Source organism: Hippocampus zosterae, chromosome 9 (genome assembly GCF_025434085.1).
Source record: "Hippocampus zosterae strain Florida chromosome 9, ASM2543408v3, whole genome shotgun sequence".
NCBI classification, from domain to species: Eukaryota; Metazoa; Chordata; class Actinopteri; order Syngnathiformes; family Syngnathidae; genus Hippocampus; species Hippocampus zosterae.
This window is the reverse complement of record NC_067459.1, coordinates 20024763-20050382: the sequence shown is the minus strand read 5'-3', so window position 1 is coordinate 20050382 and position 25620 is coordinate 20024763. Positions and strand designations below refer to the sequence as shown.

Genomic DNA, 25620 nt, shown 5'->3' with positions numbered 1-25620 from the left:
ACCGACTTGCCAACTAAGTTCACAGTCATGTAGAGAAGGTTAGAATAGAAATGAAGAGAATGCAAATCTCGGACAGCAGAACAGGAAAAGATCATGGTGTGAACTTCTTGCTCATATAATTGGCCATCAAGAGCTGACATGGATAGGTGGGTGAGGGGGAGGGGGTGCTACGAAAGGGTAAAGCAAAGTCAAGTAAAGGTCACAGATTACTTCAAATAGATGATGAGACAGTGGATGGGTGGACGAGCTGACATGTGTTTAGAGCTTCACAGCAATTAATCTTTATTTATCAAGGAAATGGGAGGGAGATACTCCTCACCTGTCATAAAAGGGGAGGGGGGGCATTCAAGGCATGCAACCGGGAAGCAGAAGGAAAGGAGGAAGACGATGACAAAACAGAAGGACACCGTACTTCAGTACATAAAAAAAAACAACATATATGTGTGTGTGTGTGTGTAAAAAAGTTATATTTATCTATATATCCATCTATACAGTATATATATATAGAGTTTCAGTAGTAAATGTAAGAGCTAATCATCAATTATGTCCCTAATGACCCCTCATACACGTGTGCTATGTCACTAATACAGCAGTGGTGGGGCTCATGATAACCGCTTTCCAGGCTGATATGTTACGTGGCCTATCGAGACCTCCATTTACTCCATGTTTGCTGTCTGCTACCTACCGTAAGGCTTATTTCCCATCAGAGAGATTATTTCTTAGCTAAGTCGTTACCCTCCCCCACCCCCTTTCCAAAAGTCCATAAAGTCCTGCTTGCGCCAAGCAGGACAGTTCTAATCAGGTGGGTATGGCAAGCATTTCAACAGAGAGGTGGTCGAGGCTACCACCACAATGGATTGTTCTCCCGTTTTGGCACCTTGGACAGAATTAACAATTCCTGGAATGCTGCAGTGGTGTGTGATGGATTGCCAGCACCAAGGATCACGCCAGTATTTCTGCGCCCTAAACTGGGTATCTGTCGTGCTTCAAGGGTCCAGTATTGAGCCTTCTTTCTGCCTTTCTTTAAAAAAAAAAAAAATGTTATAGCATATAGCGCAATTTTAGTTGAGTGATATGCAGAAATGATCTAAAACAACTTGAGGCACAATTCCATAATTTATGTTTGTCGTATCACACATGACTCCATACTATCAATTTACATGCAGTCATGGAAAAAAACATATATTAGATCACCTTGTTTTCTTCTACTTCTTGTTCATTTTAATAACCGGGCCCAGGAAAGGTGCATCATGTGACTAAGAGACAACGAATAAAACACGGAATTACTAAAAGTACAACGTCCTAGCTCTTGATGTAGAAACTTGGAAAACGGTTCGAAACCAGCTCTTACATCAAACTCTTATGAGCTTTTCTTTTGTTGTCGTTATTGCATTTGTCCAAACAAATGTACCGGTACCTTGAGTTCTAGCCGCCTTTCAAAATGAACAAGAAACTGATGTTGGATTGCAGTCAAAATATTATTTTGACAGTTTTTCTTCCAAAATTTGTGCCAGGAGTGGTCACGCGCTTACTCAATCATCGATTAAGAAACATGGCTAATGATCCCCATTCTTGCCTCCTCTTGATCCAACTTTACTGTATAACTGCCACTTTTCTCTCCAAACCTCCTTCTGTCCCTCCTCTCTTTTTGTGTACATGCACAATAGCTGAACAGAGGTGTGCACGGATAGGAGCGGCTGTCTCTACTGCCCAACTGCAATTCATCATCATTTTATCTCCCTTAATTGGATACCATCAGGACCCCTGATACTTCCCCATCTCTGCTTTAGCTAACAGCTGCTCTCCAAACATACACACAAATAATGCACGGACACACATGCTGCCCGAAACTAGATTTTCTTCTCATTCCCGCATCCCCCCCGTCCCCCCCCCCCCCTTGATTTCTCCTTCTCCCCTTACCGGTGAAGGAGTCAGAGAAAGAAGGTGATGGAGAGCCCCCACGGTTTATCAGATGGGAGGAAATGGTGTAAGGCCCATACAGATGTTATCCGTCCACTCATTCCAGCCCTCCAGGGAGAAAACTCAATGAAGAATAAAGAGGTAAAGGGGAGCTAAAAAAATGGGGAGAAACACGGCCAGATGGGAAGAGACTGAGCAAAAGGTCTTGAACTCATCCAACTCTCTTCCCTCAACTTTGACCTCCACGCTATACTCATCAGTTCTTCTGACCCCGGAACGTGGTCTTGTGAGCAAGCTGCCTCTGCGCAGGCATCGTGCGAACCTGTCTTTGTTGTGCTCCTTTAACCTGCCCGCTACTCTTGAGCACAATATCCCAACCCACTGCCCTCTCATTGGCTTTGCCCCGTGGGCCTTGACCTCTACTCGGCCCACACAGCAGAAACCTTCCTGGGTCGGGTCGACAAAACTAGACGAAGGGGAGTGAGATGGCAGCTTGTTATTTTAGTTGCTGTTGACTGGAGCTCAGTGCTACCTTAGCGGTTTGAGGGCCTGCTTGCATCTTACTTTTGTACTTGCCGTAGGACCTTCGAAAAGATGCCTTTTAATCATCCGCAGGTTCCAAAGATTTTTGCTTTGAATGTTCCAATATTGTGTGGCGACTTGCGGGATCAGATGGAGCCTGTATGTACAGTCAAGAAAAAAAAAACGGACCAGGCATATTGATATTTCTCATTCTAAGCAGTTATGGATCGCTGATACGCAAGCGGATCACTGCACAGTTTATGTTACACTATCGTGTATCAAGTGTGTTACATAGATTTTTGCAGTCATTGGCAGTGTGCGGTTAGGGGATACCACATGGGGGTATTGGGTTATTACCGTCAGTGGAAATGAGGTAAAGAATAGGAAAGTCGACTTTAAACATGATCTGACTGTGGTCATACTGTACATCTTGGCTCTATCCTTTTGGATTGTGTGTGAAAGAGATGAGATTGAGTTTTTGCCTCAGGAGATACTTTTGAGACAATTTTCTTCCTTTACATTCTATCATCTCCCCCACCTCCCGTGTTCTTTTCAAGAGCACTCCTCCTCTCACTTCTCTTTTCATTCATACTCCAATTTCACCGGTCGGTTTTGTCTGAGTCCATCTCGATTTTGCAGTGTCTACTCTTCTTTCTCCCCTTTCCATTCATACATTTTCTCACCGCTGATTTGCTGGTCCACTTAAGGCTTTCCAAGTAACGGCTCTTTTACACCTGATAGGAGTACAGTTAAAAAAAAAAAAAAAGAAATCCAGTCTGTCCTCTTAGGCACTATTCCTAGCACGTATGTGTGTTTCTCAAACACAAGGCTAAATTGTGGATTTGTGTTTATTGATCGGTAGCCCCCACCGCCCCAGTCAGTGGTACACTGGAACCAGACGCATCTTCAAAGTCATCCTGGGATCCATAGCCTTGGGCGTACCGAAGGGTGTGGTGCAGACACACACAAGGCAAATGAATAACTCATATCACCTTCGCCTTGAGTCTTACTGAGGCCAGTCAAATTTCTTCAGAGAGCTAAAAAAAAATGCTATGTCATAGGTAACTGTGTAACACAAATTGGACAACGGCCTGAGTTCAACAAAACACGTGGGAGGCATAAAGAGGTATGTGAGCAGAGTATTAAAGCTGGTCGGCAGCTGAATTAAGCAAGTTACTGAAAAAATAGCTTGTTTTGGAAGCATTTAACTGGAAAAGATTAAGGCAATAAAATAAAGTGGAGACTGTCTGTCTGGGATTAATGAAAAATACATTTACCAAACAATAATGAATCACTTTTTGACTATTGGTCTTTGATCATGCATGAAATGTGAAAACATTTGGAAGGGAGATAATTATTCAATTAATTTATCATTACAAATTTAATTGTTAAGAATATGGATGGTTGTGTGGAACTAACTGCATTGTATAAATAGATTGTATAAATATTCATTCATTCATTCATCTTCCGTACCGCTTGATCCTCACTAGGGTCGCGGGGGGTGCTGGAGCCCATCCCAGCCGTCCCCGGGCAGTAGGCGGGGGACACCCTGAATCGGTTGCCAGCCAATCGCAGGGCACACAGAGACGAACAACCATCCATACCCGCACACTCACACCTAGGGACAATTTAGAGTGCTCAATCAGCCTGCCACGCATGTTTTTGGAATGTGGGAGGAAACCGGAGCACCCGGAGAAAACCCACGCAGGCCCGGGAAGAACATGCAAACTCCACACAGGGAGGCCGGAGCTGGAATCGAACCCGGTACCTCTGCACTGTGAAGCCGACGTGCTAACCACTGGTCTACCGGGCCGCCTTGTATAAATATCTATTGTATAAATAGGAAGCAATGAGGCAAAATGGATCGCAGTACTTGGCTGCAACCTAAAGTGGCAATTCTAATTCAATCTCGACTAGTTTGTGATGTAAGACCAACTTGTCTGTCGACATCCCCTTCACAACTCCGTGAAATTCCGCTTAATAATACACTGGTTCGGCATACTTAAAACAACAAAGTTATTCATGTCATACCTCTGCAACCAAGACTTAATATTGCGTTAAATAGGACAGTTCGATGCAAACCAGCCTTGGCAATGCTCACCTATTGAATGTTGAGTTACATCCATGAATCAATAAGAAATTCAAATGACGGACAAGCATAGTTCGAATCAATAGATTTCCAACCGTACCAAACCTGAACAACGTGTCATAGATCAGTTATTGATCTTCAGAAAAGCGGCTAGCAAGCACAGTTCTTCAAGTGCTAATTGCGCTCATTTATGAAACGTAATTGGGTGTAAAGTGTGGCAAGTATATACAGCTATCCGCTTTTCCCATCTTGTGCACTACACAGGCTCCTCCTCATCAATACTTGGCCGGGGGAGTCAGGCTGCAGCAACTAATTGCTAGCAAGGGAGAAGCGCTGACAACTACCAGGCTAATTAGTGCGAGCAGTATGTTGAGGCTTTTGTGGACATTAAATAGAGAAAGTTGGCCAGGATGAGGTTTTGATGCTGCTCTTTAACACGTACCATCAACAGTTCATACAAAATTACATCTTGATGTGGACAAGCCTGTCAGGAACTAATTAGCTCTGCCGTCAACATCTGCCATTAACCAAACCTCAAAACCCGTCAACGTTGCTTTGTGCGTTACTCTTCTGACAACACACCTACAATATGTACACCACATGCTCACTTGTGTGTGAGACACTAGAAAGAGGCACAAAGGAAGGCGGGCAGGAAGGAGAACGTTTGACAGAAGAGGGAGTCGAAAGAAATATGGGCTCTCGAGGCAGAGTGCCGAAAGAAGAGTGAAGTATCGAGTCAACGTGTAAACAAGATCAATCCGCTCCAAACTAGCTTCACAGGCGCACTCGTTCTTCGCATTTTCAGCCTCAGTGGAGCGCAACGCTAGCTACCTCTTATCTGTCATGCTAGTTTGAGGGCTCTCACACACAAACACACCAACACATACGCACCTCACCTGGATTTCAACACAAATACAAGTTTTTGTTTATTTGTGCAAAGATGAGTCTTTTTTTTTTCTTTCTTTGAATTTATTCATCAATTTATCAAATGCGTGCCTGTTAGAAATTCTGCCGAATTAATGATTAATGATTATTCTGCTCGCAGCATGACTGGAGCCTCAAACTTTCAGAGATTCTCCCATCTGTTGAAAAATAATAATTAAAATGAACAAGTCAAAATGATCAGTCCCGTGACGGCCGATCCCTCCAGGCTGTAGGGTCACCTCTGACCCAGAACAAGATGAGCAGTAGAATGTGGATGAATGAATATTAGCAATGGATTATTTGATCTGCATTTTCCATAGTCTAAAAAGGAAATTTAGCCAAATCTCAAATTCATTCATTCATTCATCTTCCGTACCGCTTGATCCTCACTAGGGTCGCGAGGGGTGCTGGAGCCCATCCCAGCCGTATCCGGGCAGTAGGCGGGGGACACCCTGAATCGGTTGCCAGCCAATCGCAGGGCACACATAGACGAACAACCATCCACGCTCACACTCACACCTAGGGACAATTTAGAGTGTTCAATCAGCCTGCCATGCATATTTTTGGAATGTGGGAGGAAACCGGAGCACCCGGAGAAAACCCACGCAGGCCCGGGGAGAACATGCAAACTCCACACAGGGAGGCCGGAGCTGGAATCGAACCCGGTACCTCTACACTGTGAAGCCGACGTGCTAACCACTGGACTACCGGGCCGCCCCAAATCTCAAATTGATACTTTAAATGTATAAAACTTGCACAAACAGCAAATCAAAGACACACATTTAACTCATCATCATCATCATCGGACTTTTTTTAACGTTACATCATTTTGGCTTGCTACAATAAAAGCGCCACTGTTGGAGAGACCTTATTTTTTCTTCTTTCAATTAAACTCCTTTCCTTTTTTTTATACTTCATGTAAAATAACCAGAATAGCAACTTGCCATCGTGAAGGAGGCACAATTATGGCAACACCCACTCAATTAAAGACCATGTCCATGACGAAATAATGTTGCCAAGCTAAAACAACCGAGTTTCCAGAGTGGTCAGTAGATGGAGGTGGCCATTATCCAAACCCTAATTTGCTAATTGTGCTCAGTCTTATCATGATTTAGTTAACAATTGGCATTTGGTGGCTGAAAGCAAAACTATTGAGTGACGATACGAAGTCTATGTTGTTATCCTTAACAGCAGTTTTGTACTTGTCACAATGCTCTGCTTTAAAAAGAAATGCACTCCTTTATCAGTGACCCGAGCACAAAGCATGTCATTTTTCTCTTGCCTGACTTTCTGATTCCTCAAAATTGAAACAACAACAAAGTCGACATTGGCTAAGTCATCCATCAAATCTAAATGGTGTCCTATGCAAATGAAAACAAATACAAACTGCACAACTGGGTTTCTTGAATTCCCCGGGGACACCATCGCTAAGCGGGATCTGCATTTTTTTTTGGGGGGGGGGGGGGTAATCTCACTCACCGCGGTCTTTTGGCACTGGATAGATGAGCTGTTGAAGCGCAGGGCGGGGACACTGTACGTCTCCCCCTGGATGTGGAACACACACTCATAGTTCCTCTGTCCTGATTGTGGTTGGGGAAGATTTTTGGCAGCTAAGGTGATGGGCTTGGTCACCCCCACTGGAATGTAGATCTGCGTCGATGGTAGAATCTGGGGGCAGTCCTGTAGAGGGAGACAGTAATGTTACTCAATATTATTAAAAAAAATATATTGAGACTGTGTGAAGTCAAATGAGTGATTAGATCATCAGAAAATGATTGAAACAAGTCTTCAACTGATTTGAGCTTGTGGAAATGAGCGAGCTCAAAATTTTAAGCGTGTGGGGTTTTGATCATTTCCTCAGAGCTCGTTATCTGGATCGCGTTAGTGTGTTTGTGTGTCCCGTGACATCTCATCGATCCTTTTGTGTCTTAGAAAAGTTAAAATTGCAATTTAGTGCACATCATGTAAAGAATGAGAAGGCAAGATTGAGAAATTAAGCAAAAAGGCAGGGTTGGTGACACAGCTTATATGAGTTAAGGTCTTGGCTAACCCAATATGTAAATAAAAAAAAGAATTGAATGAATACTGAGAGAACCTAAATGCAAAACTGGGACCAAATACTCAAACTTTTGACATCAAATCCCACCCATGTTCTACCACTGCAAATGGCCAAATATTAAAAACAACTGATGTGTGCTGATGTCATGCATGACGGGCCTTTGAACATTTTTTGTGCAATTTTAGCGACACTTTTTTTCCGAAAGTTCCTCTTTCAATAGGCTCAGAGGCATTCAATCGTTGAGGTTCCACAGCTAGCTGTGGAAGTGTGAAATCAGAGTAATCTGGATGCTAAAGTATGTGCCTAAGGGTTATGTCATGGCGACCGTGCCAAATCATTAACTTTTCTCGTCAATAATTCTGTCATTGATCTCATTATAGAAGAAAGTCAAATATTTTGCAGCTTAATTGTTTTGGTCTCAGAAAAGTAATGGCGCAGCTGTTTGAAATGAGCATCTAATTAAGTCTGGGGGTGACGGAGGGGGGGACTACATTTTAATTCATTTAACAATGAGTCTGCATTATGCGCAATAAAAATGAGCAGAATAATAATTTAAATAAGAGCGGCACAAAAGCATCAGCGGGTTTTCCCCGGCAGTTATAAATACGTGTAAGAAATTTTCATGTGGAAAATTCCATATGTATATAAATAAAACAACAACAACTCTGCTTGAAAATCCTTCACTTCTTACCAGACAGCCGCCCCGCTGTCAGTGAATCTCGCTTCTCTTTTACTCTGAGCTGTTGTACATTAGAGGCTACAGCGCGTCCCCGGGGCTACAACACAAAGCTGCAGTTTGTTCATTATCCTGCTTAGCCCAGGCCTTGTGTGTCAGATTACACAAACACTTGTGCAACAAACGTATAATGAGAGAGGGATACTACTGAAAGAAGTGAACCATGCGCCACTTGATGTACAGTACGGGATGCCCGTCGGGAGCAGTACAGTGAAGCGGATTGAAGAGAGAACGAGTGGGAAGACAAAGCAGAGTTTAATTGATAGAACTAAGTGAAACATGATGTGGAGTCGGTTGTTTGTCAGGGTTGAAAAACAATCGCTCAAACCAGGTGTGATTGTGCGGGATAAGAAAAAAACAAAAACAGGAGGTAAGGGAGAGCACTGCTCAGTTTTACTTCTACTTTGCCATTGTTCTCCTCAGTATGCTGTCCGATCTTCCAAACGACTGCAAAAAATGCAAATTCACAATTGCCCGGAGTATCGGACAACGCTTCAACATTTAGGGACAAAGAGAAGATGATACTGAGAGGATGTGGCTATTCAAGTCTTGTCTTTGTCTAACGCCAAGGCGCATATGATCGTCGGTACAAAGCAAGGTGAGGTTATTTTTGTCACGGGACCATGCCCAGTAACTCGGAGGGCTATCGAGACAAAGTATAAACACTGAAAAGGAAGTAAGGGTGACCTATGTAGAATGCAGCGAAATCCCAACTTTGAATAATTTTAATTTTTGTACATCTCAGCCAAGTAAGCAGATGGTTTCGATTACCCCAAGTGTGCCTGTTTACTTTGCTAGCCAAATGCAGTGCTGACATTTATTTTTTTGAAGAGACAAGTATTGAGATATCTCATAACCAATCCCCTTTCATTCTCCACGAATCCTTCGTTGACTTGCCAAAACATTGTGGGCAATATACATCCAACTTTGTGGGAAAAGTTTGGGGAAGGCCCTTTTCTGCTCCAGCTCGACTGAGTCTCAGAGAATGACAGCTTTGCGGTCGAACAAATTCAAAGCCCTGACCTTTTGTGTTGGTTCAGGTAAAAAAAAGCTCACCTTCTCCTCCTGCGTCATTCACAACATGCCTACAATAGTCTGACATCAGGTTTCTTTTTTCTTTTACTAATCTATGCTAGTTTGGATTGAACATTGCCACGAGCTTTCTAAAAACAGAAGCAGCTGTCGTTTTGGGTCAAGTCACTCAGCCTACACTTTTTCTAGCACATATTACAAAAAAGTGTGTGTGCGGAAAATTCAATGGAACAAGTGTTCACTTGGGCAAATGAGATAATCTACACTTGCAGGTGAGCTCGACACCTTTTAACATGTGGCAAGTGCAGATAACGAGACACGTGAGTGTGTCTCTGTGTGCGTATGTGCCAGCTAGCTGATATGCAAGTGGTAAGATATCCCCCCCCCCTCTCCCTCCCCAAATAAAACTAAATGAGGAGATATGTTGGCGGGAGGGTGAAGAGTGCAGAGTTTCAGAATGAAGACCAAAGCCTGAACCGAATACTAGATAAATAAATAAATGTATTAAGCCAAAAGAGTTCTGAAGGCTTTGGCAGAGCCTGACTAGATATAAATTAATAAAGTACCAAAAACACTGCGCATATGTAATGAGGCTAGTTGTCTGGTCGTTCTTTTTTTTTTTTTAATCTTCCTCAAACCCCCTCTTCCCTCCCAAAGTCCATCCATAATTAATTAGCTGCCTCTGTGATGTGGGCTACTATAGATCAGGGAGGAGAAAAAAATAACACACTAAATAATGAAGTAAAGCGATATGGGGAGCCCGGGGGGAGGGATGAGACGGCACGAATGGTCACAGAGGATCGGACCGAGGGGGCGCACTGGTACAAATACTGTAATCAGGACGGGTGTACATATGTGCATTTGTATCCAGGACAAAAGGGGTAGACGACATGCACTGGATGATCTGGGGGGGAAATAAAAAACATACAGTATAATAAAAAATTAAAGAGCCACCTGCACCCTTGCGATGAAACATCTCAGCCATGGCTGGTTACAATTCATTATATATTAACATGATATCATTAACTAACTGTAGCGTTTGGCACGTGCTTTTATAAAAAGTAGCTACATGACCGAGTTAATGTGTGCAGGAAACCTGGAGAGAACCCCAGCGGGGATTCAACATCTAACCCGTTATGACTTCCACAGGACCTAATACATAAGAGTAAAATATCAATTATCTTTTACTAGTTATCGATTTGGAAAAAAAAAAAAAAAGAAAAATAATCAATGACAAAGACATACACACCAACAAAAAATAAATAAATAAAGATTGGGGGGGTTAACCTGTCAATCGCAGTCATGTCATATTAATTAATTATCACTTTAAAATCAGATACATTTCTGATGGTAATCAACTAGTGCTTTGAAATTTAAGCGACGCAATTTACGAGATTTTTGAAATACAAGTCATCATTTGGCTGATATTTTTAGCTTGAGAGCACAAATTTGAGATAAGATTTACGTATAGTAGCATGGACTTAATTATACAGATTAAACTCCCTTCACAATAAGCATCAGTTTGGCAAATAGTGAGCGCTTTTTGCTAAACCGAGTCTTCAAGCTGTTTACTGCCACCCCCATTTGAGGTTCACTGCTAAACTAAACTACGATCAAAGAGAATTAAATGTTATGTATTTAAAACGCTCAAATGAATGGACCATTAGCTTAATGCTAACATATAATGGAAAAAACCATTGACATGCTAGCATCGATAGTTAGCAAGGTCTATTTGAACAGAAACAGTGGAGCAACACATATAGACAAATAATAATAATAATAATAATAATCGTCTTCCTGAGTCATTTATTGGTGTATTAGAAAAATAAGCACTCTGTGCGACTGTACTATATTGGCTCCCACTGGACAAGGTGGGCACACCAAAAGTAGGAGATATTAATTGCAGCATTAAATCATGATACAGAAGCTGTTTAATTATTTCCATTACAGTTGTAGTGTAATAATATATAGTGCTATTTTGTTTGAGAGATGACTTGTGATGATGTGTGGTTGTTTTGAGTTATGAGTGTGGTCGCAGCAATCCCCCTCTTATCTCAAGACATCACTATATTCTGCATGCATTTTCGCACGACTAAACTTCCAGTCATGGCTTGAACTTCACGATTTCCAAACAATTTCAATCTCGTAACTCAACAATCTTGGATTTGTCTTTGTAAATCCTTCTACGGGTGGTCATAATATTCCTTTGTGTGCGTGTAAAATATACAAAGATCCTTTTAGAAACACTGAAGCAGATGACATGGAACACGTCACGATCAAAAAATGGGCTGTCGTGTCATCGCTATACAGCAGTGTCCGCGTGCGCGCGTGCAAAAAGGCGTGAATGTGGAGGTCGTCTCATTAGCAGGCAGAAAGCAGAAAGATGTTCTGAGACCGGCTCAACACTTAATGTGGGGTAGGGGTGAGAAAAAAAAAGAGCGAGAGAGAGTGGCAGAACAACTTAATAAGGCTGCAACATGTAGAACAGTGCAGGAGCGAGCGAAGCGGAGGAGGAAAGGGGACTTTGAACCTTGAAAGGGACTGCGATTGTCCGCCCACGCCCTTCGCTTCCGAGCAGAACAGAGCGGGGAGAGGGAGCGCGCAAGATCAGGAGTGAAAGGGAAAACAGAGCAGAGAAAAACAGAGTTGGAAATATGACAAGCTGGAAATGAACGGGGCAATCAACGTGTGTCGTGAATGTTATTTACCGGGAGATAATCAAAGTCTCACCGAGCGCAGGCTTGACTTAATTCAGTGACGTGTGCTCCTTCGACGGGCGCATGCGCTCACATCGTACATGTCAATTTCATCTTGTACGGTGTAATCGTTTATTCTTGACATACGGGCAAACCTACACGGTTGATCCTTTTCAACATACATGTAGGGCATGCAGAAACTGCGCTTTTTTTTTTTTCCCGGTGACATTGTTTGCTCCTTATGGATTTTTGCGATGCGCGTGGGGGGCCTGGCAGACTATTATCATGCTAACCCAGATATGTCAGCTGTAATCATGTCGCATGCTATTCAAAGACAAACTTTGATCTAAGAGGTACGATGCGACGTCTGCAAGCAATGACTCTTCTCAGCGCCATATTTCATTTCTAAGGGATGAGTCAAAAATAATGAGCCAAGCGTGTGTTTGATTTGATTGGTATGGACTGCCGTTATGTTTTGGGTTTATTTAAAGAGCGCAAGTGAGCTCACAAAATCATGACCAAAAACACATGGAACACGCTCGTAAGCTCTTGATTCTGCTCCACGCCAGGCGCGGCGCTTGCGGCATGCTCCCGTAACTAAAAACATTCAGCTTTCAATTTCTCATTAAATGCAACTCCAAACTCCGTTTCCGCATCTCCTTTTCATACACAATTCAGATGTGAACGCAACTGCAATATGAATTTCGCATCTTCGATGACTTTGGTGATGACTTTAGTAAAATGGTGACAACGCGACACGGGTCAAATAGTCTTGTAAGACTGAATGACGCATTCATGACTGAGCAGGGTGTCTTAACCCCCCCCCCCCTCCCAACCACTCCCGTGCCCCTTTTTGCAATGTGTCTCCATCTCAGCAAGCAGCCGCTGCTACCTATTATCATATTCTTCCCTCCTTTTGAGTTTGTTTTTCCTGCGGCTCACATTGCGGTATTATTCTCTCGTCTTCCACTAACATCATTCCCCCCGACCCCCCTCGCTCAGTGACTGTGCAGTTATCTCGTCCTCTCACTCTCCGGGTTCGATGGAGAAAATGCAAAATTCATCTGTGTTCACATTAGGCGGGCTGCAGAGATGAAGATTTAATACAGCCTGAATAATTAAACCGCAGGGACCCGTCCGTGACTGACACAGAGACACACTCACATTAAAACACACTTATGAGTGTGTCCTGAACCTATGATGTTACTAAATTTGTTTGCCTGGATATTCGTGCTGATATAATGTCCTCACGTTCTTTCTTCTTGAAGCTCGCAGTGATGTAGTGCAGTATTGAACGCGACTGCTAGCATGTTTGCATTGACTGCAACAGAGGGCCTCGTTTTTTGTGGGGTTTTTTTTTGGGGGGGGGGGGGATATACCACGGCAGAATAGCACAAATGATTGGCAGGCTGATTGGACGCTCTAAATTGTCCCTAGGTGTGAATGTGAGCGTGGTTGGTTGTTCGTCTCTGTGTGCCCTGCGATTGGCTGGCAACCGATTCAGGGTGTCCCCCGCCTACTGCCCGAAAACAGCTGAGATAGGCTCCAGCACCCCCCGCCACCCTAGTGAGGATTAAGCGGTTCGGAAAATGGATGGATGGATGGATTGCAAAGAGGCAAGAAGTGATGATAACCATAGAACTGGGAACTACAGATAATGCCATATAAAAAAGGGTTGGGTTGTCCAGTGTGTCCAATGCAATGAATAAAATAAACAAAACCTTCATGGATTCCAATAATATCTACAAAAGACCACTCCACTAGGTGACAGAATCAGTCCACGAAAGCATCATCTGCTCTCAATCATATAACTTCTATTCACACTCGTACGGTGGAGGTATTAAATTGCTACTTAACTCATCAAAAAGATCAAAATCACACAACACACCGTGTGCGACCCATCCTGGGGCTAAAATACAAATACACTTCCTCCCTTTCACAATCCTCGATTACAACCTCCCGATATCATATGGAAGAGTCCGCCGAATCCAAGCACAACTTTCCAGCAGTAGAATTACTGCCTACGAGTGTCTCAAGTACGCTTTTGCGGCATAAGTGGCTTGACGCCTCGAGGTGGTGCACCGCTACTAAACCAAGGGTTAAACACTGGGGCCAGCTATGATCCAATGAAGATCCATCGGGCAAAGCGGGCAAGTTTTCTTTTCTCTCTCTCTCCAACCACACGCAGCATTTGCAAAATACTTTGCGTCACGCTGACTTTATCTGCTGCTCGTTACAGTTCCTTGACGTGGCTTCTTGCTATTGTCTTCTTTTTTTCCCTCTTGCATTTCATTGTGTTTATAACCATCTGGTTTCAATTATGGCCGCCATGTCTGTCTTTGGTCCGTCTTAAAATACGTAAACTGGATTGCACTGTTTTGGAAAAAGCGCAGCGGGGCGGTAGTTTATAACTCACCTCCTCCTTGGTTGTTGATTGATTTATTCACCCTTCTGTTTATATTTCTTGAAATACGGCAATTATCTTGTTAATATTTCACAGGCGTACGCGCACGTGAGTGACCCGCTTTGAGGTGGGGGAAATAACCCCAAAAGAAACGTTCCCATACAAGGACATCTGACGCTTTGCGGCGGAAACCTGTGTGAAGTGATAAAACAAGAGAAAGGAAGCCGAAACGAGAAAGCGGTGAAACTTGAGCGCCAAATCATTGCAATGGCGCTCACTGGGTTGAGTGGCAGCACCTACAACACGATACGCTTACAAACGTAGCGCGGGGGGGGGGGGGGGGGGGGGGGGGTATGGACGGATGTTATCATAGAAAGACAAAGTGTAGGAGGATATAAATGTCGGGTATCATTCACCCGACATCCCTCAACTCGGTCTACCTTCTCCCAGAACCCACGTGGACCCCCGTAGCCCTGAGCTGCTGGTTGTGCTGCGCCCTGATAAGAACCAGTCACACGTGTGCATGTGTGACTGCACATGTGCGCACAAACACGGTGAAGACCCCTCAAGTGGCCTTGGCTTACAACGTGTGTGTGTGTGTGTGTGTGTGTGTCTGCCCTGTTCAGTATGTGCGTATCAGCTAGAGTAAACTGAGTGTGCCAGAATGTCACAGTCTGGGGCCTTCACACCTCTGTCGCAAATAGCCCTGTCAGCTCAGCTATAGTGTGTGTATATAATGTGTGTGTGTGTGTGCGCGCGTGGGTGTGTGTGTGAGAGAGAGAGAGAGTTAAAAAGTATTTCTATGGTTGTTGAAGAATGTGTGGGTAGCCTGTGAGCTATAAGTGTATGCGCTTATTTAAGGGTGTGAAAGATAGAACGACCGAGACAGAGAAAATGTGCTCATGTTTTGTTCCCGAGCGCAGACTATATGGAGCCTCTGCTCATCTAGTGTCAAGGAGCAATGAGTCATACGTTCACATTACATTGGCGTAATTGGCAACAGATAGGAGCACTTTTCGAGTGGGAGCATGTGTCGACCGGGGATCGTTTCTGGGATGATTTAGCCACTCGTTTGTGTGTGTGTGTGTGTGTGTGTGTGTGTGTGTGTGTGTGTGTGTGTGTGTGAGACGCGTGTGTAGCCCGATGTGCGTCTTTGAGTGCGTTGAAGTGAACCGTCTTGAACGCTAATGCCAAGTGAAGGAAAGCAGGTGATGCGGTAGTAAATGGTCACGTTTGGGAGATTTCCTCAATTTTACCGGGCTCGCATGACTAAAAACGATCAAAGAAATAAAGAAAGAACGTGGCTTGTGATGCATTTGATTTGAAATGGAAATAAGACTTAAAATGACAAATTTGAATTGCGACGCTGTAAATGCACATCAACGCAAACGACGACAAACTGTATGTGACAGCCAGCAGGATGAGTTTTACTCCGTTGATGTGAAATTGCTTAATTGCTGAAATTAAAAGGAATGATCCCAAAATAAGAAAACGAGGACAAATTCATCGAATATCGTTTGCGATACTCAATATTAAAGTTCTTCCACTAAACAATAATCCGATAATGTCATCCGGTTTCCATTTATTTGATTTTTTTCTTCTTACATTATATGGCTCACTTTCCACAACATTGAAGACCAACTGCTCTTATCATAAGAAAATTGGGGGAGGTTTTTACTGACACTATCCAAGCGGTGATCATTTCACAAAGTGCTTATCGGTGCGGTTGTAATATGCGGCCGTGGTACAATTAGAATGCATCAAATGTTTGCCCGAACCAAATTAGAAGAAACAACCCTCAGTATTGGAAATCAGAGGAATTAAAATCAATAATCCTAATCAACCAAAACATTTCTGGCCCAAGTTGAGATCACAAGTCGTGTTACGAATACAGTACACAAAGCTGACCGCTGTTGTGTGCACCAAACAATCTCTGCAGCGGACGAATGACTATGAATCCATCGTATCCCCCGAGTTTCGACTGGCAGGATACAATTAAGCCTTGCCTTGTTTGCTCATGCAAGACCGGACTGTGTTTCGCAGCCAAACACACATTGAGGCATGTCTTAACATAACCAAGTCCAAATAGCTAACGAACACTGTGCCTTGCACGTGATTTTCATTCCAAGGGCAGGAGATTGAGGGGGTTCGGGAAAAATGACAGAAAGTGAAGGAGAAAGAAAAGAGAATAGTGGAAATGATCGGAGAGCAACTTGAAGGGAAGAAATGAAACCCCACCCCCTTTTTTTCCCCTCATCGCCTTTCTCTCCTGTAATTTTCCACCTGGTTGCCCCCTAATTCCAGAATTTGCTTGTTGTGTCATCAGGGGCATTGCTGATTCATGCATATTTGATTTGAAAATGCAACTCATTATATTCATTTCACCCTCACGCTTACTCTATCCGTTTCTTTCCGCCTCCTTTTTTTTTTTTTGCTGCATTCCCTACAGAAAAGGCAAAGAGACATCAAGTGGGCTTGTTCAATTACGCTGCTCTTTTTCAGGTCGCTCTCCCTGTTAGCTATCAAAAGATATTAAATCGCAAGCCGCTCAGACACAAAGTTCATGGAGATGATGCGGCGTGCAAGAAGAGACAGAAGGGGTGGACTTTGGAATTTATGTTGCCATGGAAACACAGACTGCGAAAGCTCGGAGGAAACTGGCGGAATAGGAAACAAATTAAGTGTGTTGACAGTTGACGAACGAAAATATTTGATGCAAATTTATCAGCGCCGGTTTCGGCGAATGTAGCCATACAGAGATGCGATGATTGCATTTCATTAGAGCGGCGGAAAACTCAATTGTGGGGTTCAGCAAGGAAGGGAATGTCTGAGTTTTTTTTTTTTTAAGTCACAGAAAATAGTCTGGGTGAAGTATATGTTACCAAATGAAAAGTGGGACAGCTGTTTGTTATGGAATTGAAGACGAAACTCAGGATAATGTCAGGTCTACATTTAAGGTGCACGCATGCAGGTGTGTGAATGCTTAGTATCCCAAACACACACACACGAGCTGCCGGTGAAATGACAAGCGTTCATTCTCCACCTGTGCAAAATCTCCTGCTCAGTCAAAGAGGACGGAAGGTAAAGGAGAGGTGAGGGAGGAAGGAAGGAGGGCTGAATGCGATGAGATGGGTGGAGACAGAGAGAGGTAAAAAAAAAAAAAAAAACGATGGGCCTTGGAGAAGGGCGGGATAAGTCTCGCCTACAGGAAAGAAGTGTACCAGTTGGGCCACAGAGAGTGCGACTAATGGCTATGGCAGCTCAGAAAAGGATGATGGATGACTGTGTGTGTGTGTGTGTGTGTGTGTGCGTGCCTGGCAATGTCACAGTGTTTACACTTTAGCACGTGAATGCCACAAAGCATCGTTGTCGTGTGTGTGTGTGTGTGTGTGTGTGTGTGTGTGTGTGTGTGTGTGTGTGTGTGTGTGTGTGTGTGTGTGGTGTGAGTGTGAGACAAGTCAGTGCCGATGATGGATTTTCTCGTGGAGAATGTGACCGCCGGTTTCGTGGTTCGACGAGAGAGCTTTCCCCTGTCCCGCGCGCCTTCGTCTGTTTGAAGCTGCCTCTTTCGCTCCTCCTCAATCTCCCCATCTCCTTTTCTGGCCATTTGTCCCGTTTGCTTTGTCAAAGTCATACTCGGTTCTGTTGAATACTTTGCCATTGCCCAATCTCAATGACTTTTCCATAACCAGCGCAAAATTTGAGTTTGAACACACCTGAGAGTGTATTTGTGTCAAAATACAGAAAAAAAAGGTTGGCGTTGACATAATATAGGCGGATTTGAGCACTGTCCCTCAATCTTTGGTCTTAAGACATTCATTCATTCATTCATCTTCCGAGCCGCTTGATCCTCACTAGGGTCGCGGGGGGTGCTGGAGCCTATCCCAGCTGTCTTCGGGCAGTAGGCGGGGCACACCCTGAATCGGTTGCCAGCCAATCGCAGGGCACACAGAGACGAACAACCATTCGCACTCACACTCACACCTAGGGACAATTTAGACTGTTCAATCAGCCTGCCATGCATATTTTTGGAATGTGGGAGGAAACCGGAGCACCCGGAGAAAACCCACGCAGGCCCGGGGAGAACATGCAAACTCCACACAGGGAGGCCGGAGCTGGAATCGAACCCCCGGTACCTCTGCACTGTGAAGCCGACGTGCTAACCACTGGACTATCGGGCCGCCCTGGTCTTAAGACAGTATGTCCAATTATTTTTTTTTCCCCAGGGCCTCCATAACAAACTAAATCACAGTGGTTTGTTTTATATTAACAGCCTTTCATATCTTTGTACATTTTACAGCTGTAATTGAGAATGTGCAAGGTGCCGCCTGTGATGTTCAAGCTGCTAGCAAGATTTGAATGTAGCCAAATCCACTCCGCCCGCAGGCGTGTGATGTAACTGCACGTAAAATCTGCATTGTAAACAAGCTGACGTTAGCCAAGGCGTTGTTAGCGCGGTTTATTCGTCTTGGAAAGTTGCCATGAATTCCTATCTGGATAGCTGCGGAAAGTGACAAGCGCTAAGTGTTACCAGCTTGAAAAAAGTGATCAACTTAAAAGACAATTGAGTGAGAATGACGGTTTTGGTGACTGTTTTCAAGGCCTAGCGATGCACCCGCCTACATAACGGGAAGCTAGAGGGGGTGAAGTAAGGCTACATTCAAATCTTGCTAGCAGTTTTAAATGTACAGTACATACTCCATAACGTATGACTTCAGGTTTTATGATGATTTGAGAAAGTTCATCTCTGACTGTTTCATTTACATTATTTACCTTTAAGAAACTGGTTTTTCAAATGCCCCGACATTGGAGGTCGACTAGGGTTTCGGATCTAAGTGTGTTCAACATCAATGGATTTGTACTCATGTAAACGGATACACCTTCAACCCTAGCGCTTACTAGGACCTCTGTTTTTATGTTTACTTGCAGTCCTCCTCTTTCTCCCATGGTCACCGCAGGCCTTTCCTGTTGGCCTGCCGGTCTCTTTTCAGTTCAGAGAACGCAAGCCAATGCTCTTCCTCATGTCTTACAGATGGGTGCACTAATCCGCTAGCGTCAGCTCCACGAGGCATGAAGGCTAGGTCTGTGTGTTGTTTCGGATAACGTCGGGCGGCGCTAGTGTTTGAAATTCTACGTGGGGGTGGTGCAGAAGGGAGATAAAGGGGGAAGTAATTGGATAAAGGTTGGCCAATTAATAAAGGCCAGTGTAACAGGCTGGCCGGCATCTTTCATCTACGTTGAGATAACGGAGAGAGTCAGAGCACAAACAGGCGATAGCATGCGCCTGCGTTACATCAGTCGGACATGTTGAAGGCATGACTGTCTGTCAGTCGCTGGCAAGATGCATTTGCATTCGGTCGTTGATTGAAAATTGAGTAGATATGCATTTCAATTGCTGTCTGTGCCTTGCAAATACATTCATGAGGTGGAGAAAAAAATAATGGAAAAGAATGAAACAACACTGTGTACATTACCAAATTGCATGCATTTGAGCAGTTGTTAACGCTTGTTATGTTTACCATCTCGCCTGCCCAAGCCGCTATTCCGCACGATTGATATTAGCTCTTATGCTAATGCAACATTTGTTTATGTAAAAGCCAAGCGGTATTTCCATGGACATTTTATGCAACCCGGGCCTGCTTATGGCTTTATGGGCTACGACAGAATTATTACTGCACAGCGCACAGAAAGTTGTTGTGTTAAAAATGCAGATACACACAGTGGAGTTGATGGAAAGAAACCTGAAGCAAACACCAAGGAGGGTGTGTGCATTAGAAAACAATTTGTGGTTATATTGGCCGAAGATTAAATGAGCGTGTGGTTTAAGTGCTCCCCATGGGTTGAAAGCAACAATATGTGAGGAAAAGGTAGATTCGTCATATTGGAGGAATATGGTACATTCTTTTTTGGATATACACCGACTGACGGATAAGCTCATGAATGAACATGCGTCAAGGGCCGAAGACAGAGACAGCAAGCATTGCCGTAGAATTAAGAGTCGAACTTACCTCCGAAATGTTAACTCGTCCCTCCTGGAAGGAACAGTCGTGTGCGTTCTGGGTACAGACGTGGCGGTATTTGCACCAGTAGCATGGGAATGATCCGTTTACACAGGAGAGGCAGCTGGAAAACACATGACGGAGTGGCGACTTGAGTCAAAATAAGGTGACTTGAGAAAAATAAAAGACAGCGGAAGACCTCGTTCAAAGCAGTCTATCCTGCGACATCAATGGTGCCATCACTTGTTTGCATCGTGAAGGTTTTACGCCTCACGTTGACGTTTTGCAGCGGTGAAACCTAATTTCACACTCGTGCTGAGTAAGAATGTTAAACTTGAGATGAGACGAGGTTTTGTTGATTTTGCATCATAATATGAACACTGACTTGAACTTCAAAAGTTTTATAAGGCTTTGAGAAGTCTTGAATTTGAGTGTTCATCCCGATTTCAGTGTACAGCTTTTTGCGGAGTTGGGCATGCAATACTGTAAATTGAAATTCTAGACAAAGGTGAGTCTACATTTTACTTCAGATCTTTTGATAACATAAATCTTTTTTTATCACAAACTGTGCACTTTCTCTGACCCGCTCTGAAGCCTTCCTCCGCACACCTTTCACCAACCTCATCTTTCTACCGCCACAGCCCTTATTTATCACCGAGAGCTCAGTGAATCTCCTCGCAATACGTCCACTCTGTTGTGCAATTCTGTGCATCCATTCAGACAGGAGTTTTTCTTTTAGTGCTTCCATCATGCCATGCCTCCAATCCCTTTCATTTGCCACAGACCTCTTTTTTTTTTAAAGCTCTCCCCGTGTTCTTTGTCTAAAGCGCTCTTTCATCCGCGGGGCTATAAACCCGCCACCATTTTTAATTCACCTGCTCCAGCAGAGGTGAGGTGGAGATAGATGGGTTGAAAGAACATGATGGGAGAAAGAAGAGAGGGAAAGGCAGCAGAGATCAAAAGCAGATGGATTTCCCTGATAGACGCGGAGACGCCAGCTATCGTGGGAGAGGAAAAACGTGGAGGGGGTATGTAGCCTGCGGTGCTACGTGTGGGGGTCTCACTGGGGAAGGGAGTAAAAGGGCGGAAGTACTGGCCTGGAAGTTGGTTGGCAGGTAGAAATGTGTTCACATATGTGAAGGGTGTACTAACAGCGGTGTGTGACAGCTTCACTTTATCAACACGGCTTCGGGTTTTTGGCCATTCTTTGCCCCTGAGACACACGACGCTTGATGGAACCTTGCTTACAAGCAATCCTGGAAGTCTAATATAACCAATAGCAGTCGACAAACAAAAGGTTTTATCGCAAAGCTCCTGAATGAATGGCATGGTTTGCAATCATGAAACCAAGTGAGCAAATGGTTTCTTGTGAATGCGATCAAATGCAGCATTTGATAGAAAAGGTTTATGAACCTGGACTTTGGATTTATAAATTAAAAAAAGGCTAGAAATGCTTAATATGCATGCTGATTTGCATTCAAGCACATCTGCCACAGGTACAGTACCTCCGAAATGTTTTGACGACACTCCTGAACCTGCTCTCAAATACATTTTAACCCTGTGTGAAATGCCCGCCGCCATTTCACTTCCCCACATGAGAAATGAGAGTTTTATCTTCAGCTGGGTTGGGTGACGGAGCCCATATACAAATCCATCAATCCCTGACATGGATTCATTTGAATCAATTACAGAGGCTCGTTTGTTAGGTGCGTACTTTAAGCGATCATTTCCAGTGCGGGGCCCCTACTTTTGAGCAAGATCAGAGGCTGGGGCTTAATTCAATCCCACTGCTGCTTTAATTGACCAATTTAGCATTGCGCTGAGAGAAGCTGTCCATTTACAATGAGGGATGAGCGGCCAAGGAAATAACAGGCCTCTTAATACCACACAAGAGCAAATAGGAATTTATCAGTGTTACGAACAAATGGAAGGAAAATGAATCGGCCATGCTAGTTTAGCTTAGCATAAAGCCCTCAGTGTTGCGGTTGCCCTCCGTTCCTGTTCCCAGCGACACAAGAGCTGTGGTCGCCCGCTGCTCCTGTTCCCGGTGGTCAAAGTCTCACAATTGAGATTTTTTTTAAAAAAAACAAAAATAAATTAATTCAGTCAAGCAAGGAAATGTAGTCACATGACCTCGTCAAGAAAAAGAAGTCCATTTTTATTCTGAACCGCAAAATGAGTTTGTGTGTTGATCATAAGAAAGTATGCTTTCTTTTTTTGTTTGTTTGTTGTTTTCTTTTGTTTCTTTCGGCCCGCCATTAGAGGAGGCCTCATTGAAATTCAGCAGATTGCCAACTTAACAGCGCAAGGGTCAAGAAACAAGCAGCAGTGTCAGCAACAAAAACAACGCATGATATTTCACCACTGTCACAATGTCCGGATAATATTTGACTTTCATCTTTTACTTAAGTCAAATCTACCGTGTTCGTGTCCCAGCGATAGAAATAACGAGCGAAATGTCAGCAGGTTGCCGATGCCAACTTTTATAATTGTGCCCTTTGAAATAAGAGATGTGTCATTCTGGGTGCCACCCAGGGCCAGTCGGCTCTGTCTGACAACCCCCTGCTGCCCATTCTTTGCACACTTCAAGTCACCTGGGTCCCCTTCCTTCGGATCTAAAAGGCTCGCCTTTAGCATAGGTGCAACCCCGCCCTAAGCCCCGCCAAGGCACATAGCGGAACGTTTGATATTTTTTCATGTATCCGCGGTGGGCTCATTCTTTCAGACCCCCAAGTGTTGCCTTATTTCTACCCCTTCAATGGCCATCAGCTATTATTACTCAGAGGATTTGAGAAGCAGCAGACAGGCTCCATGCTCATAATGCTAATGCCTATTCAGATGCTAATCTTCCAGCGCTGCCTCGAGAGCGCTGCTATTATTCCAGACCTGCAATTTTTAAAAAAACATTTTTTTTTTTAAACATACAAATTCCGAATCATTCTTCAACCCGAGTGGTCTGTTTAGCGTGTTGAACACAATCACCTTACCTAATGAGGTTTGTTTGACAGCACTGCTCTCGCCAAAATGAGTTATTTATTGGCTACTACTTACAATGGAGTTTAATAATTTACAGGTAGATTAACATCTGTGCTGCTGGATCCCTTTATCTCGTGTGGATGAGTGAATACATGAGTGACAATCTTCTCTCTCTCGCTTTAAATATAATGTCACGTGCAGTTTACTGTCTCAAGAAGGTACAACATGACCTGCTAAGGTCCCCCTGCACCCCATTCCACTCCTACACTACATACCACATTTTTCCTCTCATTACAATGCTGCAATTGGAACTATCAAGCGTTTTTTTTGTTTGTTTTTTTTGCATTCCAACCAACATCGTTTTAAATGGCAATTACTCAATGGATCATCCCCCCCCCCCCCCCCCACCCTCACAATCAATCAGGGGAATCTGGTTAATCGTAAAATGATAAATTCCAAACATTAGTTTAAGGAAGCCAAAATTAAAAGATTCGGTGGCTGGCACACTCAAGAAATGAACGGCACTGTGCAACAACAAGTCCTGTACGTCACGAAAGCTTAACCCCAATTCACTGCCACCATATCCGCCCAATCTTAATAAACAGAGGGCTGAGAAATGAGAAAAAGCTTATGGAAATATTTAATTATGGCGCAATCATGGCCGTGGGTGATTTTCTATTTCAATCTCAGCAACCCTTAAACTGAAACAGTGGGGATGCTAATTAGATTAATGGCACTATGCAAATGTATGGCATTTTTTGAAAAGGCAAGGGCTGAAACATAATCAGTTGTGTAAATAGGCAGGAGGGGTGTATATGTTTTGGAGATGGGAAGGTTGTGCGACAGTGTCTCAGTATAAATTATTAAGAAATACAATAGGATAACGCCTGCGTTCCGCACTACTGTAACACGGAATATTCATGATACCCCCAAATATTGCACGGGCTTGCAAATTTGCTAAAATATGTTCTCAGACTGTCTTTGCCGTTAAAAGCAGGAAATGGATGAGCGAAGAAACTATTGTGGCCATATGGACCTTGCATGTTGATGCATGGACTTGAAATCATGACACCAGCACACTTACTCCACTGGACACAGTACCACCTTAAAATAGGATTCTCATCTCGGCAGCTCTGTTCGCCATAAAAGTCACAGGCGAAGATGCAACGTGCCATATCTGTAACTTCATTAAACGTGTCCATTACATCCCTCAAAGGCCATATTAGATCGGCGCCGGGAGTAGATTTAATCAGCTCATTGGGGTAATAGCCTCAAATGGGGGACTCTCTTGCCTCGCTTCTTGTTTGAGGCTACTTCCGTACAAGGAGGAATGCCGTAAACCTTAACGTGACTTCATATCGCAATACATCCACTATGGCTCAGCTTGACACCTTTTATTTTAATTGACTATACCTTCTGAGAATATAAAGGACTTGGTGCTACTTTGGGAATTATAAGCCATGCCGGGTTGAAGCAAATATCAGCCTGTCCTTATGGGAGATGAATTAAAAATGATTTCACATTGTAAACCACGGCGCCTTTAACCAGCTGGGCTAATCACCACCCTTGCGGCGAGGGATTCATGTACTTCGACAAGAGAACTGTGCAACCAGGTCAAAGGTCAGAGTGACAGATAAGGTGCCCGAGACAGTCAGAGCTTAAATGAGCAATTAAGCGACAGGGCGAGGTGTGGCTATGCATGTGAACGTACGAGTGTGTTTGTGGACAATCCTCGAAGGAGGCTCATCTAACATCCAGAGGGAAGCCAGAATGGAGCCCTGCGGTATCCCAGGGGCCTACATGCCATCTGTTGCCCTGAGGCTAATACCCCACCAGACGTTTTAGCCTCCGCTGGATCAGCCATGGGTGGACAGACGGGAAAGCCTGCGACTCGAGTGGGGGCAATCGGGGTGATTTGTTTCAGATCTGAAGGATTATTTGATCCCGGCATCAGACACGGGACTGAACAGTAAGTTCGAAGAGCTGTGACTGTGCAAATAAACTGCGGGCAGACTACTGCGAAGGAGACTCACTTTGACTAATTCACTGCTCTGCACTACAATATTTTGGCTTTTTTGTGTAAGTAAGTACCAGATGAGCATCTTTTTTACTTTTTGATTAATAGAGGAGTTAGTGAGGAACAAGGTTAGAGTCCAACAGACCCCACAGATCGTCCAGTAATGAATTAATAATTTAAGATAGAGTAGTGTGTGTCACGGGTTGTGATAATAAGACTAAAATTACCATCTCATATCGCAATCGT

The 25620-nt window shown here is 43.8% G+C and overlaps 1 protein-coding gene across 6 annotated transcripts in view; it reads right to left on the bottom strand.

Moving 5' to 3' along the window:
• The window catches only part of LOC127607446 (plexin-A1-like), a 158018-nt gene that overhangs the window by 41555 nt on the left and 90843 nt on the right, over positions 1–25620 (bottom strand). For all 6 annotated transcript variants that reach the window (XM_052075757.1, XM_052075761.1, XM_052075760.1 and 3 more), the window contains exons 9-10: positions 20391–20505; positions 6935–7135 (exon numbers count right to left, since the gene is read on the bottom strand). In XM_052075757.1, the coding sequence (XP_051931717.1) occupies positions 6935–7135; positions 20391–20505 (316 nt within the window). The remainder of the gene's footprint in view (positions 1–6934; positions 7136–20390; positions 20506–25620) is intronic.